At 31.5% G+C, this 19,717-nt stretch overlaps 1 protein-coding gene across 1 annotated transcript in view; it reads left to right on the plus strand.

Annotated features, from left to right (window-relative positions):
- LOC145243965 (kinetochore-associated protein 1-like) overlaps positions 1-19,717 on the plus strand; it is a 208,545-nt gene that overhangs the window by 44,031 nt on the left and 144,797 nt on the right. Inside the window, exons 11-14 of the mRNA XM_080107095.1 lie at positions 3,978-4,128; positions 6,721-6,758; positions 9,382-9,444; positions 15,635-15,710. Of these exons, the coding sequence (XP_079963221.1) occupies positions 3,978-4,128; positions 6,721-6,758; positions 9,382-9,444; positions 15,635-15,710 (328 nt within the window). The remainder of the gene's footprint in view (positions 1-3,977; positions 4,129-6,720; positions 6,759-9,381; positions 9,445-15,634; positions 15,711-19,717) is intronic.

Raw genomic sequence — 19,717 nt, forward strand, 5'->3', positions numbered from 1 at the left:
ACATTGCCCTTGCTGTTACATTTGTGTATGCACAAAATTAAACATTCATAGCTTAAATTTTTAACCTTTCATATCCATCTGTAGGTAATGATGCTGGAGAGATAAATAATGACTAAGGCTGGAACGCTAAATGTTCTGGTTTCAATTTTAAGTTATATTTTTTAATAACTTGTGAAATGATTACTATATATTGGATAATCAACAGAGAATTGGCTCTATAATAATAAATAAGAAATCTGTATGCGTTAAAATATATGTATTTTACGATCGGGCAATATTGGGTGGCCTGCTAGTTCTTAAAAAATAAAGAATTTTCAGTACTCATGCAGAGAGTGATCCAGACGTAACTCAGCTTCCGCCCAGCTTTTCCCAGAACATGACGTCAACAGCCGGAGTAAGCTGAGCGTCACCAATGAAAGCATAACAAGAAAAGAAAACCTACTTAAATTTTAACTGTAAAGAAAAATGTTATAACAATATATACACTTGTGCCCGATATTATTCATACCCCCCCTTGAAAATTGAGTTTATTAGGTGTAACTTTGTAAGAATTTATTGTTTACGTCCATATTGATACATATTCTTAATAAACCTCTTCTGATCATTTTCGTCATTTTAAAATCTCGGGATACTTGTAATAAAAGAAATATACAGCTATTTATAAAATCTGCAATGTTCAAAAATAATCATACCCCCTTATTTTTTCAGTATTAATCGAGTTTCTGACTGTTTGTTTCCTGTTTGATTCTTATTTTGAATGCTTTTATACAACCTTTGATTAATTTCATTGCGTTTTTTGCATTTTTTCAGAAATTAAAATGATATCAACTGAAAACCAATAAAAGAATAAAAATTATTAGAATGGGGAAGAAAAAAGAGCTTAGTAATGATCTTAGGACTAAAATTGTAAATTCACATAAGGATGGTTTAGGTTACAAGTCAATTTCCAAGAAATTTGAGGTCCCTACAGCAACAGTACAGAGCATCATCAAAAAATTCCAGAGCGACCACACAACAAACAACTTGATTGGTAGAGGAAGGAAAAGGAAACTGTCTGCTAGAGCCACCCGGAATATTGTAAGAAGTGTTAATGCAAATCCAACCTCCACTACTAAGGACATTTTAGAAAATCTGGAGTCTTCTGGCATAAAAATATCAAGGCAAACATTGCAAAGGACTCTGCATGAAAATGGTCTGAAAGGAAGAAGACCAAGAAGGACTCCATTGCACACCGGAAAACACCTTGCAGCACGTCTAAAGTTTGCTAGGACCCATGTGAATTCTCCAGAGTCCGTTTTCTCAAGTATTTTGTGGACTGACGAAACAAAAATTGAATTGTTTGGCCGTATGGATGCTTCTTACGTTTGGAGGAAGAAAGGAGAATCTTACAACCCAAAGAACACCATACCCACGGTGAAACATGGTGGTGGTAGCCTAATGTTTTGGGGCTCCTTTTCGGCTAGTGGTCCAGGTAGTTTGGTCAAGATAGATGGAACCATGAAGAAGGAGCAATATTTGGAGATACTCCAGAAAAACATTAGACAGGATGCGGAGAACCTCCATTTAGGACCAAACTGGGTCCTTCAACAGGATAATAATCCAAAACATACTGCCAAAATAGTCAAGAAATGGTTTAAGGATAATCAAATTAATATTTTGGAATGGCCTAGCCAGAGTCCCGACCTGAACCCTATCGAAAACCTCTGGCACATATTGAAAACTGAGGTTAAAAAGCGGAAACCTAGAAATTTGAGGGATTTGGAGAACTACTGCATTGAAGAATGGTCAAAAATCAGTGTTGATGCTTGTAAAAACCTTGTTGATAAATATCCAAAACGGTTACAGGCAGTTATTAAGAATAAAGGGCATGCTATTGACTATTAGTAAGAGAGGTATGAATAATTTTGAACTAGTGGCATTATTGTTTTTCTTTGTATAATGTTTCAAACTTGCATAATTTATTTATTTGTTGAGTTTAAATTAAATGCTTATGCTTGATTTATTGTTTGAAATCCCTTTAATATTGTCTACCTTCTGGTTTGAGCAATATTCTTATAGAAATCTCAAAGATCCGAGGGGTATGAATAATATCGGGCACAAGTGTATATATTCTTTTTTTTTTGCTATATATATATATATTTTTTTTTTTTTTTTAAATAAATAATGTTAAAGATTTTTTTGTTCAAGAAAAGGTTCAAAGGTAAGTCAAATACTTTCAAGGAATTTTTTTTTTTTTTTTTTTTTTTTTTTTTTTTTTCAAGAAAAATTGAAAAAAATGTGTTTTTTGGTTTGTATTTGTTTTGTTTGTTTTTGTGGTGTTTTTTTTTTTTGTTTCAAGACCATTTTATTAATGGTGTGTGTAGATCGTATTCTGCATTCGTGCTGGAGGTCTTTCAGTGTTGCTCGCTCGAACACCCACAAGTAGATTATTTTAATTATGATGGCAATTATCAGCCTAGACTTGGAAAAAAGGTACCAAATGGTGTGCTTTTTTACGTCAGACGGATTAATTTCCTCAGCGACGCTCAGCTTACTTCGGCTGTTGACTTCATGTTCCGAAGAAAACTGGGCGGACTGAGTTACGTCTGGATCACTCTGCATGAATACCGAATTACTTTACTTCTATTCAGAAGACACATTGCTACTAAGATTCATTTGAGTCATTATAGGAGCAACTGGACTCATAAAAACAAATTTCAAAAAATACCTGGAAAAAATCCAGTGAACCACGTGCAAGAAAGATTCAAATAATCCCACTTAAAGGAACTGTTAGAATCTTAAAAAGATCTCTCATTTGGATTATATGAGAGAGCGTGTGAATTTCTGACACCCGGTCAGATACACCCCGTCCTTGAAGAAACTGATGAGAAAATTAAAAAAAGAAAAAAAAGAATTACTTTGAATTAAGACTAAATTTATAGTTGTGTAGCAAAATGTTTGTTCACATATTTAAATTTCTGCATTATGGTACAGTTAAAGAAATAGAATTTGAAAGGCAAGGGATCTTAGGAAAGAAAAAAGCTATGAAGGAATATGATTTTCCTGATAGTTTTGTCTGTGGTATTTACATCAATGAGGTACAAATGCAGCAAGTTCGTCGGAACACATTCTGTGGAAGTACTCGTAAAACAAGTACAGAGATGCAACATTGTGGTGATACAACAAGAGTTTGGCAGACAGAGCGGAACCTCTTAGGTTAGAGACTCTTTCTTGCACCCCGTCCAAGATGGGGAGACTGATGGTTAGTGTACTAACCCAAATGTGATCACTAGGGCTAGGACAACAGCATATTCTTTTTATTGTTTTGACTCTTTAGTATGTATCGGTTGATATCTTGTATGCTTGTATATATAAAAGCATGCAAGCATAGTGATAACAATACACTATACATGGGTGAATGGTGGTTTTATAGAGATGTAGGATACCGACAGGTTTTCTAGCCCAGAGCCCACCATCTTTGCAACAGACTTGGTAGTATCTTTTATGTATTTTTACTTAATGTTGCCTGTGAATGTTAGCCCGAGGAATCTAAACATTGGAAGGGTGCTATCAGTCATGGCAATCAATGGTTGGAAGGTTTCTTATAATTGTTAATGGAACAGAGCATTGAATATTACGATCTATTTTTGCTTCCATTCTACAATTGACTGGAGCTCATTTTCTATGGCTCCACCCATTGCTTTGGATATGTATGTTTTTATTCGAGAAGTAAAGCGTGGTTCATTGCTTCAGCAGTAAATAAAAATTTACTATCATGACCTAAAATGTTATCTTTTTTGAAATGTTACTATGATGCATAGTAGTTTGTTTATTTCTAATTTTATTATTACATATTATGCTACAAGTCTTAAAAATAAATTGATTTCAATATTTGTTCTGTTATTTGTTAAGTCTTGATAGCTTTAGAAATAAATGTTTATTTCATGAATCCTAAAATCTTTTTTCCAAAATAAATTTTAAACTGTTGCAATTATCAGCCTGGAAAATGTGAAGATCATTATTCTACAAAACGAAGCAAATGAAATTGGTAAAACTCAACTTGAAGTACGACAGGTTCCAGACTTTTCTTCTATCTACCAATTGAAACTTGGAATGATGGCCAAGCTTGTGTGTTCACCTACCACACAGGTAAAATTCTCTCACTTTCTCCCCCCCCTCCTCATTCTTTTTTCTACTATTTCTTGTTAATTTTATTTTCTTTCTACCTCTTTCTTTTTTTTTTTGCATTTTTTCATTTATCCTTCTGCCTTTTTTTTTTATCCTTCTGCCATTTTTTATCCTTTTGCCTTTTTTTGATCCTTCTGCCTTTTTTTTGATCCTCCTGCCTTTTTTTTTTAATCCTTCTGCCTTTTTTTTTTATCCTCCTGCCTTTTTTTTTTATCCTCCTGCCTTTTTTTTTTAATCCTTCTGCCTTTTTTTTTTAATCCTTCTGCCTTTTTTTTTTTATCCTTCTGCCTTTTTTTTTTATCCTTCTGCCTTTTTTTTTTATCCTTCTGCCTTTTTTTTTTATCCTTCTGCCTTTTTTTTATCCTTCCACGTCTTTTTTTTCCCTTCCACATCTTTTTTTTTTTCATTCCACGTCTTTTTTCCTTACATCAAATTCAGATAATTTTTATTTGTGAAGTTTTAATAAATCATTAGACATCAATTAATAAATATTTGCTGAATTTCAGTTATTTCGAAGTATTTTAAAAGAGTTTATAGGATGTAATATAGGCACAACCTTTTATTTGAAAATTCAAATATTTCAGTCGGGTGGGGTGGGGGGCTTTGCTCGGTTATAAAATATGCTTAACTATATTTTAAATTGTCCATATTTTGTATATATTATTATAGCCGTGATTTCAAAAGTAAAAAAAAAAGTATATGGGTGCCATTAGCTAGAATCGAAACCGAAAGCAAAACTAGCATTCAAAGCTGATTCCGTTACCACTGTACCAATGTGATACACATATGAACTGTTTAAAAATTAACTAAGATGAATGTACAAAATGTAGAACAATTCTTTCAATTTTGACCCCCTTAAAAAACTATTTTAACGGGCTAAAGACCCATAAAAGAACAGACCATAAAAAATTCAATCATTTGAGGCCCATAGTGCCACTGTGTGACATTTAGTTTTGGAAGAGATAGTTTGAAAATATGGAGGCAGACAGACAGATATAGTGCCTTTTATATATTAGATTTACATTAATAATTTGATCCATAGTCATTAGATAACAATTAAGCAAAATTCTATAAATTTTAATTTAATACTCCTTTAACTAAGATCTTTAATATTAGATATTTTATAGAATCAAAATCATGTAATGAATTTCGATCAAAATTAAAATAGAGATTTTAAACATACCATTTTGCAGCATTATGTCATCATTTTGATTTTTATAACCAGGAAATAAAACTGCTGCAAAAATTTTCATGAAATTTTACCTGTCTTGTAGTGAGTATTCTTCTACTTTTAACATAAAATCATTGTATGCAACTGTCACTGGGCGTTATGGAATCGAAGCAGATTGCTTTCGAAGCCGAAGTTAGACTTTTTAAAATTTTGTGAGTTTAAGTTGTGTATTTGTGCTACTGACTACATTTTGATTAAAATTTCATAAAAAATAATCACTGATCTACTTCTATGTAATAAGAAATTACAGCAGTTTGGCATAATGTTCCCATGGATTTATATTAATAAAAAATCTAACTCAGGGTTGTGGAGTCAGATTTCTAAGAGTACTAGGAGTCAGAATTTTTTATTCGCTTCCTTAAGTCCAATAAATTTATTTTTTCACATCTTTTTCCTGTTTGTTTTTACCAGTTGCATAAATTAGCAGTTTTTGTATGGGTTCGCTTTAATTTTTGTAGATATATCATATTTTGTACTTTACTGCAATGCTTCTATTTCCAAGATATTTCGGGCCATCGGATCACTGAAAATCCTGTCTGTCTTGGTTGTGACATCACACAGGATCAATGAAAATTCTGTCTTTGAGTGAGATCACTGTGAATTATATCGGATAACAATCCGAAAGTTATCCAGTTTCTGAATCAAATGGAATTTGGCAATTGGATTAGTCCAGGATCGATTTGGAATTAGTCTTATCCGAAAAAAAAAAAAAAGGGGGCCTAAATTAATAAGAAGCAACCCATGCTACTAAAGCCCTTTATAGCTTTTTCCTGTTTTTCCTCTTTCCATAAAGGCAGTATTATCTTTTTAAAAATTTCTTCTCTGTATAATGTGCTATTATTCCCCTTTTCTGATGAGAAGCGTTTGGCTTCAAAATACCATGGCCTTAAGAGATTTCCCATATCCCTAAATATTGTATTTCCTTTTGAACTGATAGCATAATAAAATTTAATTGTAAATTTTTTATCTCTGTGTTATCTTAACTTCATTCTATAAAGCCGGTTGAGTGCATATGTGAGTATATTTATCATATAAGTGAATGTTAAATGTAAAAATAATATACATGAAAAGTATTTATAAAATGCTTGCTGAATAGGTGTGGGAGGCTGGTATATTAATATGCAGAATAGATTTTCACATAGAGGTCAAGGAGTTAGGAGTCAGAAATATCAAAGGAGTCAGTTGGCATCCTAGGAATTCTGGGAGTCAGAGGCGGACTTTTACCATCCAACTCCGCAACCCTGCTCTAAATGATAAATCTGTTAAATTAATTGAATGTATTTTTAAGATATCTTTTTTTTTTTGTTGTTTGTCTTTCATAGGAAAGTCTCTGTATAATTGAAGGCTGTGATGATATTATGTAAGTATACAAAATACCTCTATCAATTTCTTTGTTAGCATGCAAAATTTGTGCATATTGTCTTTTGATGTTTTGGTGCTTGTACACTTTAATCAAGAAATTTAAAAAATGAAAATATCGAAAAAATGTTTAAATTGTACGTAACTGTTATGGAATGAAGTTCTCCGAAAAAAATTTCATCAAGTAGGTTTTTTTTTTTTTTTTTTTTTTTTTTTTGTTACAGCGAAAAAACAATTTCTGAACAATTTATTTATTTATACCAAGCAAAAGGTTCGATTTTTAGGTAGAAAAGCTAGTATTAAAGATGGGGAGGGAGTGTTGGCGCTTTAAATTGAGTTATCTCCTCGTGGTGTGTTCTAAAAATCCAAACAAAAATTTTAAAAATTCAAGGATGGCTACCTTCAACATGCTGTCATAAAAACGTGTTTTTCCACTGTAAAAAAAAAAACTACTCAATCAAATTAAGTGAAATTTTTTTTCGGAGATCTTCAGTTTAAAACGGATATGTACAATATAACTTTTTTTTCAATATTTTCATTTTTTAATGTCTTGATTAAACTGTACAAGTGCCAATGTTTTTAATTCTTATTAGGAATAGAAAATTAATCAACCTTTGGGATAACTCGTCTATGCGAGTTGAAACTTTTCTTTTTCTTTGTACAATTAATAGTGTTGATCACGTTTGTTGTCAGGTCTTCGTTCTTGCCAATGATTTAAAAAAAGAAAAATTAAAAGAAACAGCAAATAATTCTCTTTTCTTATGTTTTGATGTAGAAATTATCTAGTTAAATATGAATTTATGTTGAAGTAGTCAGTGACGTTAATTGCATAATTCGTGAATGAAGGAGTCGTTTTTAATTTATAACAAATGTTAATCTGTAAGATTGTCTATAGTTTTTTTTTCCAGGAATTAATCTTTATTTTAGTCAGAGTTGAGAGCAAACAACGTTGAAATTGTTTTTTTTTGTTTTTTTTTCCACAACAAAATGTTGGTTTCTTCTCAAAGCAATGTAAGCAGGAAAAAAAGAAGGGTTAGATTCAGAATCCTTCTTAATAATCAGCGTTCTATTTCTTCACCCTCACTACCACCATCATAATTCTCTTTTTGTCCTCTTTCCAACTGACAGCAAGTAAATCTGTCACTGCCCTCGAACAAAAAAAAAGAACGTCTTTTTTTATATTGCCGCTTTGAACTACGATAGTGCCTAAATTTGACGAGTTTTTAGGTTCAAATGCCAGCTTTTCTCTACAGAGGACACATGCCAACCTTTGGCGTTTATTGTTTCATTCTCCACACCTTTATTACAAAGTCTCTGGCAGTTTCAATTACTTTAAGAAGTATCAGGTTGGATAGAATATGTAAATGATAAGGGAAATTGGAATGTCATTTTTTTTTCTAACAAGTAACAGTGGTAATTTTCAGACATGGCTTACTAATCAGAATCAAACATCAATTTACCATATCATCGATTTAAGTCTGAGTTTGAAAATCTGACAAGATAACTTTATATATTAGATCTAAACCAATGCATAATTTAATCTAGTTATATTTGAAAATACTTTACTTTCTAATCATATTTCATTTAAGTTGTATCCTTGAGTGACTTTTAGCCTTGATAACACTTTAGTAAAATAAACAAACAAAATGTCCTGAGCATTCCCAATCTACCTTTTTTCACGATGACAGTTATTCAGATAATTGTAACCACATCCACAGCTAAAGTCTAGCATAAGATTCAACTATAATATAACACCACATATGTCACATGTCCAAATCACGGTTTCTTGCTGTTGCTCTCTGTGAAAGATGACTCCCTTTTATAAAAAAAACTACTTGCATTCATTTTTGAACTGTAATCTATGATGACAGCTAGCTATTTCCAATAATGATAAATTTGCTAGTCTGGCACAGAATCCAGCTATAATACTAATAAAAAAAGGAATTCATTTTTGTGGTTAAACTAGTTAACGAATTTCTTGGAATTTCTCAAGCAGAGCTCTTTGATATCTTGTGAAAATGTTTTCTTTTCTTTTTTCTTTGTTTTTTTTTTTCTTTTTTTCTATTTTTTTCTTTTCTTTTTTTCTTTTGGATTTTGCTTTTCTTTTGGATTTTTTTTTTTAACCATTTGGTGAAAATAGCTATTTAAAAATGCAGGGGGGGGGTCACTAGAAAAGTAAGAAATTTGTCAAACTAATTTATTTGTACAAAAGCAGGAAATTTTAAAAAATTTACCTATTTTTTTGGTAAAGTAACAACAGCTTCAGGACCTTCTTGTTTCAAAGTTGCAGTAACATTATCAAATTGATACTTTGCAATCATTGGAAAAAAAATATCTCTAGTACATCTCAACATTTTGTCAGATTTTCACTTTAGAAACAAATAATCACCTTTTGAAAATTTTCTACTACCTTTGTCCATAATATGAGTCTCAAAATTAGAGAAGTGAATAAGCCAGACAAAATAAAATTTAAAATAAAATCTAAAGAATAAAATTTACAACCGCAAATTTTTTGCTTTTCTAGTGACCTTATTTTTAATGGATGATTTGTGTCGTAAACTGTTTTATCTTTTGTATCGTAATATAAAAGCAATTAAAAATAGTAATACTTTTGATCTTTATAGGACTCCTGATGTATTGGAAAGTATAAGATTTCGATTGTTGTCTGAAAGTGATCCAGAAACCAGGTCAGTAATTTTTTAAAATATTTTATTCATTCTATTCTAAATACTTGAAGGTTTAAATGGTTTCTTTTCTATTTAGAAATAGAAAATTTTGTACATTATAAATTAAATCTATTTATCAAATTAGAACTAATTTCAATAAATGCCTTTAAAATCTAGTGAGCGATGTCCTTCCCTATAGGCTTGTTTCTCACAGAAGATAGTTTATTGATCTTTCTTTAAACTATCCTTATTTTCATGGTAGGTGTTTGACTGACCTCCAATCTATGTTCCTCTCCTGTAAAACATTCACAATAAAAACTCGTCTGGTTAAAACTACTGCAAATAATTTTCCTTTCTCTGTGTATCTTAAATTAAACAAAGTTTTCATGAGCAAAGTTTCTTTAACAAAAATTACCCATCTGTGGAACATGATACCACGAGGCTGCTTTTCGACTGACTACAATATGGTCGTTTTCCAAATCCAGTGTGAACAAATTATTTGAACTGACCTCAATCAAATTATGACCAATTTCAACCATTTTTATCAATCTTTACAATGTTATGTTTCCGAATTTTTGACATGAGGATTGGTTATTCATATTTGGATTCGTCGGACTACAGTTTTCATCTTGAGTTATTTTCCCAATGTTTCAGTCGATGTAATCTCCGACCTTCTTTAGGTTATCTTGTCGAACTCAGGAATGTTTCTGTCGAACTCGAGAATTTGAATGGAATCCTTTATTTACTTCAAGAGGCTAGCATGTTATTCTTCCATTAGCCATGACTGGATAGAGGTCCTAAATAATTTGCAATTGTATTTTGTGGACCTGTGGTGCAGTGGTTACAGTACTTGAAACTTGAAGGTTCAATTCTCAGTGTGGGTGAGCAAAAAAAAAAAAAAAAACACAATCGTGAATTACTTGGGACCTCTATCCAATCATGGCTGACGGAACAAGAGCATGCTACCCTTTTGAAGTAAATAAAGGAGTCCATTCGAAATTCCGTCCAAATTCCCGAGTTCAACAAAATACACCTGATGAAGGTCGGAGGTTACATCCACTAAAAACATTGTGAAAAGTACACTTAAGATGAATAGTCTGATGAATCTAAATAATACTTTATAATATTGCCTCACTGCCCACCTGACAATCATTAATCCTTATCCTCGAGTGGTCTTTGTGTCTTGATAATCAGTAATTTGTTAGTACATCAAGTTTACAATTGCAGGAGTTATCTCACTTGAACTGATTAAATCTTTGATTATACTGCAATGTTTTTGTTCCAAAAAAATGCCTCCTGTTTTTTATTCTGCCTGAATAGATCAGAGGGAATTGCAGATTGCATTATGATGACTGAACTTATCCATTTATGACCTGAAAGTTTCATTGCTCTTTTGCTGATATTGACGGTGTGAGATTTTCAGAAAGCAAACCCTGTCATGGACATGCTTTAGAAGCAGAGGTGTGTCATTGAATTCCAGGCAATAGTGCATTGAAAATGGTGGTGACTATGTAGTAAAGTATATAAATTTTGGCGTATAAAAGATTGCTTGTTTTAATGATACTACTTCTGTCTTCATAGCTCTTCAACTTCCCATGGTTTCTAGCCTGGTAGGGGGAGCTCATCTTTGTACCAAATTTGTCACTTTCAAAAGTTTCAATGAAAAAAAGCGACTTTGGAATTTTCACAAGATTTTACTAATATAGATTAAAAAAAAATCAGTTTCGTGAAAAAACGAAAAAAAATACAAAACTATTTCTATAAATAACTACATTTTTAAATGTTTATGAAGTTGTATGCACATATCAATAGTTGTTATAAAGGAAGATCCCGATATAACTAAAATTACATTTTTATTTATGTAACTTGTGAGATGGTATGTTTTGGGGATATATTCGGTGCTTTATTTTAGAGGCGGCAAACTTTAAATTGATAACTCCATTTTCCTTAATTGCAGATTTGGCAACTATTAGTTATTTCTAGTTCAGCTTGGTTTGGCAATTCGTATGGTATCAGCAGGATGGAGGTATATGCCACAAAGTGTGCGATACAATCAATTTACTGAAGGGAAACATTTTGGAACAAATAATTTCACAAAATCTACCTGTCGGCGTGGCTACTGTAATATGATTGCCTAGCGACGACTATAATTTAGTCTGGTGACATCATGAACATCGGTCTGTTGAAATTTAGTCGCATGTCTCATGACTAAACTGGAAGTTGGTTTAAAGTTTTGGAGGGTTAAATAAATTTAAACATGCCGTTGAGATGTATAGTTCCAAAATGCCGAGGTAACTACGAAAATGGACCAAAAGTTACCATGTTTTCATTTCTCAAAAAAAAAAGAAGGAAATAATTTACCAGTGGATTAATGCAATAAAAAGAAAAAATTTGACTCTATCTAAATATAGCAGAGTAAGTGTTAAAATGTTTGAGATATTTAAAAAAAAAAAAAAAAAAAAAAAAGACGCTTTTTTTTTTTTTTTTTTTTTTTTTTTTAGAACGTATTTTAAAATAAAAATGAAAGTATGTATATAAAAAATGAATTTTACATGTTATTTAAGTTATGTGCTGAAATAATAAATTATTATTTAGAAACTTATTTAAAATGGGGAGTATGGTGAAAATATTATGTACTTTCACCTAACAATTTAATAAAAGCCATATCGTAAAAACGTAATTCCTTGTTTAAATAATTCTAAATAAGAAAAATCATTTATCTTTTTAGTTCAACTATTTTACTGTGCAATATTTATAGGATTCTTCAGGCTTGAAGTAGTTTTATATGTGTGTGTAGGTGCTAATGCAGAGTGATCCGTGCTATTTTTTAAATCGTAAATTTTTACGACTTGCCCCAGCGTATTATAAACACCCCAACCTCCCCATGTTAAGAACGGCTTTCAGAATAAACACCCCAACCTCGAAAGCCGTTCTTAACATCAGGAGGTTCAGGGGGTGTTTATTCCGAAAGCCGTTCCTAATATGGGCAGGTTGGGGGTGTTTATATTACGCTGGGCCAGGTCGTAAAAAAAATGTCTTTTTTTTTTTGTATTTTTCTCCTTTTTTTTTTTTTTACTTTTGTTAATTTGCAGGAATTTCCCAATTTTTTATGTTATTTTTTGCTTATTAAATTGTTAGATGAGAATAAAGTAAGCCACCCCTCTCCTTAAATTAAGAATAGGTTTCTAAATAACTTTATTAGGCACTTCTGCAGTTTAACATTCGCAAGCAAATTTAAAAAGTCACTTTCGGCACATGGAGGAGGTAAGGCTTTGTTAACTTTTACGTTGCGCGGACGGAACTCTCTTAAAATGAAAACAATTTGTTTGTAGATGTTAAACTGCACTAATACCTGTTATTAGTTACGTAAACTGCATAAATACCGATTTATTTATTTACCAAATTATATTGTTATATTGAAGTTTCCACCTGTAAGATGGTTACCATTAAATTAAAGCTTTATAACAATTTTGATTAATTCCTAATTTAATGGCCAAACAAGTGCGTAAACTATTAATAGTTAATGAAAGAAAAATAGGTAAATTTTTAGATTAGATCCACCTCCACAATTTTCTTTTAAATGACTACTTGTATAGATTTTCGACTATCCTGAATACGGAAATCGCATTGAAATTTTGCAGAAATAAGTAGTTATCGAGATATAAAAAGTTGTTTTATGCATTATATTCTTTGGCGGACATCTTTTTTACGTGCGTATGCGCACGCCATAAAGATGGCCGCCAAAGAATACAATGTATAAAACAACTTTTTATATCTCGATAACTACTTACTTCTGCAAAATTTCAATGCGATTTACATAAACTTTATACCCTAGAATCTCAATCACTTGTGAAATATTGCTATAAGTTGACTTCAAAAGCTCTTTCTCTGACTACTTTTGAAAGGCAAAATGTTAATTTGGTTTTGCAAATTTTCAACGAATATACTATTCAAGGTTTGCTAACCTTAGGAAAACAGGAATGCTTGGCAAATTATGCAGAAATTGCAGAATACATTCCAATATTTTATATTTGGTGGACAATACTGAATGTGAAAACACCATATAAAGGTTGTCGACTTTGTAATAAATATGCTAATCCACTTACATTAAATAGTGATAATTATAGTTTCCTAAATGTGTTCTGTGACTGGTTAGAAACTTGGAATAGCATTCCTGGAAGAACTGGTAAGTTAACAAAGGAAACATATACTGCTTTGCACCGAAACTTACGCAATTTTAGAATTGACTAAATATTGTATAAATGTACTGAACATGGTGTATATATTACCAGGAAAGTTTCAGAAAGATAACCTTGAGGCAAGGTTTAGCCAGTATCGACAACTTAGTGGAGATCAGTATAATATATCGATATGTCAGGTGTATGAATGTGAAAAAAAAACTCAGAATGTTGTCAGTTTTAAAATTGAGCTTACCAATTAATAATCAAACTATTGAATTGAAAAATTTAAAAGAAACTAATTGGGATGAAATGACAAGGGAGCAAGAGTTACATTTTTATAAATTTAACATAGATGTAACAGAAGATGATGTTAATCAATGCAAGGAAGTACTTCCTTAGCAGGTTATTGCTGTTATGCAGTTTTCAAAAAAGTGAAATGCAATAGCTGCAAAAATTTAATATCCAGGAGAGAGGCTGTTGAAGAAATAGCTGAATCAAACAGCTACTTTTAGGGTATTAACAGAGGTTCTCTGCTATACCCAAATGATATAACTAATAATTTTGTCTTATATAATTATATAGTTATAAACAAATTTACAAAATGCGATTCTTTTTTACATTCGATTCATCAGAGAAAATTAGCCATGTACATAACTTGAAATATTTTGGCTGATCAAAATCGATTATTTCATGTTGACTCTTGTGATGAGGGTCACACTATCCAGCAAATTGAAAAAATGCTGATATGGAGTTCATCAAATTCCCTTATAAAGAATTTTTGTCGCAAAGAGAATGACAATATTAGTAAAAAAAAAAAAAAAAAATTAGAAAAAGAAAAATTAAAACTTCTAATTAAATTCTACAACAGATTTATGAAAAGTTTTAATATTCAGCGTTTGAAATATTTCTGCCTTAGTAACTTTGTTTATGCTAACATTTGTTTGAATTTAATTTTTAACTTATTGTTTGTTATTCAGTTAAAGTAATTTATTGTTTGTTATTCAGTTAAACTAATTTATTGTTCATTTTTCAGTTAAACTAATTTATTGTTTGTTTTTCGGTTTTGATTTTTAAAATATTGTTGTTTTTTTTTTTTATTTAAAAAATATTTGTTCATTTTTATTTATTTCTATTAAATAAACTTCAGTTTCATACAAATCAAATCGTATTCCTTTTCTTTTTAAACTTTTTAACAACTTTTCTCTCTTTCAATTCGTTTTTTTATTGTTTATATTATTATTAATATTGGATGAGTTTCAGTACAAAGTATCATGTTTATCTTTTTTAATCCAATTTTGAAGTTTTCTAACGCTTTCAGTAAAAAATGTCTGCTCATTATCGACAGTCTGTGTTCCACTTATCTTGCTTGCTAGGACCTATGGCGATGACATCATTTTTCAGCTGCCAGGCCATCTATGACGATGGTCACGCTGTCGGCTGGCCATCTCCTTTGTGCAATTTAACCCCATTAGATTATTTTTGGAAATATGTAAAGTCCCATATCTTTGCTGATAAGCCAGATACAACAGACCACTTGAAAGATAACATTCAATGTGTTATTGCGAAGTGCAGCCTAATTTGATGTACAGAGTTGTGAAAATTGGACCTCTACACCACATCATATATTTGCAACCCCATAATGTCCAAAATTGTATTTAAATCATAATTGGAATAAACCATAAATTTGTATAATAAAAATATTTTTCTGTGATTTATTTTGATTGAAATTTTGCCACCTCTAAAAACCACTGCTTTACATTACTGGAATAATTTATGCATTTATTACCATTTGTTAGTGCTTATTTGAATTTATTTATCATTGATGTAATAAAAAAAAATGAAGTCTTTTTCTGCTATTCATTATTGATATTTTTAAAAATTTTGATTCAATCTTTTGCTCCAGTTCATATTTATATTTTACTATTATATCATTGTAACTCATTTTTTAATTTGGTTTTAATGGATATCCTCATGAAGTAAAGAGTTCAAAATTTGTTTTTTCTCATGTTTTTTTTAAAAATCTTTTTTAGACTTGCAACTTTATTACGTAAGAAACGATTCACTGAAGCTGAAAAGTTTGCTGAACAATACAACCTTGACATGCAGGTAACGAAACCTTATCCTAAGTAACCTATCTCTGTTCAAGTTTTATTTATCCTTTCTTTCCCTCTGGGTCATTTTAATCACTTCCTTCCATGTTTTCCTTGGTCTTTCCTGTTAACTGAATCCTATAACTATACTGTTCTACGTCTACTAACCCAAAACTCTCATTCATTCTTTCAACATAGCCGAGAACTATGTTTGTCTTTAAAACTTCCATTCTACATCTATTGTATCATTTTCCTATTATTTCTCTCCATATAATGCATGTTCTCAACTCTAAAATAAAGGAAAGAGGTATTAATCACTTTTTTTCATTGTAAATTAACCAACCCTACTAATTTATCTGTCTTAATTAGATTTAGATGTTTACATGTAACTGCATAAGAATATTATTTTTTGGTTAAACAACGTTAGAATAAAAAATACCAGAATCCCTACTACCACCACCGCCACCAATTATGTATATATAACATTTTCTTATATATATATATATGAATGATTATTCAAAGTATCTTCACGCATGTATCAGTAGCACAACAGATAAAGCCTAACTATTATAAGTTATAGCCTTCTAGAGGTTGAAGGTTCAATTCTTACTACAGGTGATAACTAAGAATAATTTAATAATTAACACCTCTGCTCGGTTTTGGCTGATGGAATTAGAACAATCTACCTTTATTGATTTAAATAAAGAGTGTAGTTTGAAATTTCATATAGGTTCCAGAGTTTGACATGAGATCCCCAGGTTTAAAAAGATTCACCTAAAGATCAAAAGTTACATTGTTCAAAGCATGAAAACACAATGAGAATGAAAGACTAATGCAAAATTATCAATTCTTATCTAAGTAAATTTCAAGACATCAGTAATATATTTCCAAAGCCTTTTTCTGTATCTGTCTGTAGAAGTGTAAGCCATTTTGACTTTTAGAACAGTTTCAGATGGTTCGCTGTTACACACAAGTCCTGGGAGGTGACTTGTTTGTAGTAGACAGTTCCACAGAACAAAATATTCTTACCGTGTCGAAACCCGGGAAAGAACATGTGAAATTGCTCCAGAAAAAGTTTAATATTTATGAAGCAATTCTGGTTTCTGATTGGTTGGTAGCAGAACGCGAATTAATTTGATTCGTCAGTTCTTAGCAGCATCATTTATAAATAGAATCTTCCGACTGTGTGGGATCATACCCCATTAATCCTAAAATATTGCAACATCCTCCCTATTTTTTATAATGAGGAAGTCCCTTGTGTTTGTTCTGCTCAAAAATAAATATATATTTTTATATTTACTTAGACATAACAAAAATTAGAAATCATTTGGATCTTAGAATTTTAGCATTTAAAAAGACGCCATTTTTAATTGTGTTCAAATGTCAAAAAGGAAAATTACAAAGATTTTTTTTTTTTTTTTTTTCTAAGCAAAAGTATTAGTAGGTTAAAGTGTTAATACAAATAAAATGGATTACAGTTTAACGTCTTGTCCAGGACTAATTATTTTATTTTATTTATTTATTTTTTTTTTGATATATAGAAATCTATATACTCTGAACATTACCCCTAGGGTTTTCCGCTGATATTCATGCAAAAAAGTAAGAGCCTTCTCATAAGTGGAACTTCGCTGGTCTGTATTTTTAATATATAGAAATCTATATACATACAGGGCAGTGAAAGAAAAAAACAAAAAATTATTCAGTCGAATTCACCAACAAGTTTTGAGAAAAAAACGTAGCTTTATCCGTGTATATTTTTATTAATATCATTTTCGACCGGTGTAGAGCGTTTCTCCCATTCCAAATTTTGATAGTATTTCGTCGATGTATCTCGATTGAGTCATCGTAACAAGTCCTTTGCTTTGAGTAAATTCTATCCCCCGAAACCAGGATATTTTGCCAAGATCGGTCATTTTGAATCTTTTACTTAATTTGTTCTTAACATCAGTTAACATTATGTCACAATTTGATGTGATTAAAATATCATCGACCCACAAAACCAAAATCAGTAGTTTATTGTCTTTGTGTTGGATATATAAACAGGGGTCTACAGCGCATTGTCTAAATTGTTGTTTAATAATATAATCATGGAATACTGTGTTCCAACACTGAGCACTCTGCTTTAGACCATATAATGACTTGTTAAGTCGCCACACGCTATTTTTATTTTTCATTATAAATCCCTCTGGAGGGGTAATATAAATTTCACAGTCTATTGGGGCATTCAAATAAGCATTTTTTACGTCCATTTGATGGATGTTTAGGTCATATTGTGATGCGACTTGCATTAAAATTCTGATTGTCGTTAGGTTTGTGGTCGGTGAGAACGTAGAAAAGTATTCTTTACCGTAAATCTGAGAGCACCCCTTAGTAACAAATCTTGCTTTGTACTGTTTTACGCCTGATGCTGTACTCTTTTTTGTAAAGACCCATCTGGTAGAAATAACATGTTTATCTCTTGGGAGAGGCACTACCGTATAGGTATCATTTTCGGTTAAGGCATCTATTTCTTTTTTCATGGCAATTTTCCATTCATCACAATGTTCTGAATTAATTGCTTCGTTGAAGCTTTTTTGGCACATTTTCCATTGAATAGCAATAGTCGATTTGATAATCTTTTATATTGTCGACCACAAAAAAATCGGGTTGTCTTCTATTTCTTTTGGGATATCTTTCGACTTTATCATCATCATCATCATGGACACTCGTCTCCGTCATTTTTATTGTTTTCGTTTGTTCTAATTATTTGAGGTAATATAATTCCATCCTCTTCATATGACGGGGTTTCTTCTGTAAAATTAAACGTGTCTGTGAATTTTACACACCGGATTCTTTTTATTTTATTTTTTTCGGGAAAAAATATTAAATTGGCTGGACTGTTTTTATCGTATCCAAGAAATATACCTCTGTCGGCTTTAATATTCAATTTACTCTTTTTCTCTATGTATGCGAAGCACGTTGAACCAAATATATGCATTCTGCTTAAATTTGGTTTTTTACCGCAGAAAGATTCATATGGAGTTTTAGATAGTGTTTTGTTAAAGCACCTGTTGCGTATATAGGCTGCCACCATAAGTGCATACGTCCAGAGGTTTTTAGGGAGTTTTGATTCAATGAGTAGGCATCTTGCCATTTCAAAAAGTGTCCGCCACGCACGTTCAGCAGTCCCGTTTTGGTGTGGCGATCTAGGAGCTGATGTTTCATGCCTGATATGATGGTTAATTAGTAAAAGTTCAAAATCTTTATTGGTAAATTCCGTACCGTTGTCAGAGCGAATACACTTTATTTCACCGTAGGGAGCCATGTCGGCCAGATATTTCTTAGTTGCTAGCAGGGTATCAGATTTGTTCTTTAAAAAGTAAACCATTATTAAACCTGAATGGTCATCTACGAAATTCAACACATATCTATAATGTTCTCTGGCCATCGGTTCTACGGGACCGTTTAAGTCACAATGCACCATTGATAGGATTTTTTTGGCCTTTTTGTCTGGTATCTTGTTTTGATAGTTTGTCATTTTCCCTTGCGTACAGACGTTGCAGTTGAAGGTTTTTGATGTTTGTATTTGCATTCCATCAACTACAGTCGGCAACTTTTTGATATCAGGAATATTGCAGTGTCCAAGAATTTTATGCCATGTCTGTAGATCATGGCAGGCGGTTTTTGATGGGACCAGGCTATTTAAATAATATAGTCTTCCATTTTCTTTACTGTCGAATACAGTTCCATTTGGGTATACCAGTTTTGATTTATTGGGGCTAAAGTTTATATTTGCACCTTTTGTGGCAGCTTGTACAGAAAATATATTTTGTTTAAATTTTGGGACTAGAAGAGCGTTTTCTAGAATACAGAAACACAGTTCACCTTTATCGTTCTTTAGCAAGATTTTTGCATTGCCTCTTTTCAAAACGATATCATTGACTCGACTCCCGTCAGCTAGTTCTACAAAATGATTTTGTGGCTTAAAGTTGGGATTAAAATTGATAAAATCAGATTCCTTTGTAATCACATGTGCCGTGGCCC

Source organism: Euprymna scolopes, chromosome 22, assembly GCF_053919585.1.
Source record: "Euprymna scolopes isolate OS-2025 chromosome 22, ASM5391958v1, whole genome shotgun sequence".
NCBI lineage: Eukaryota > Metazoa > Mollusca > Cephalopoda > Sepiida > Sepiolidae > Euprymna > Euprymna scolopes.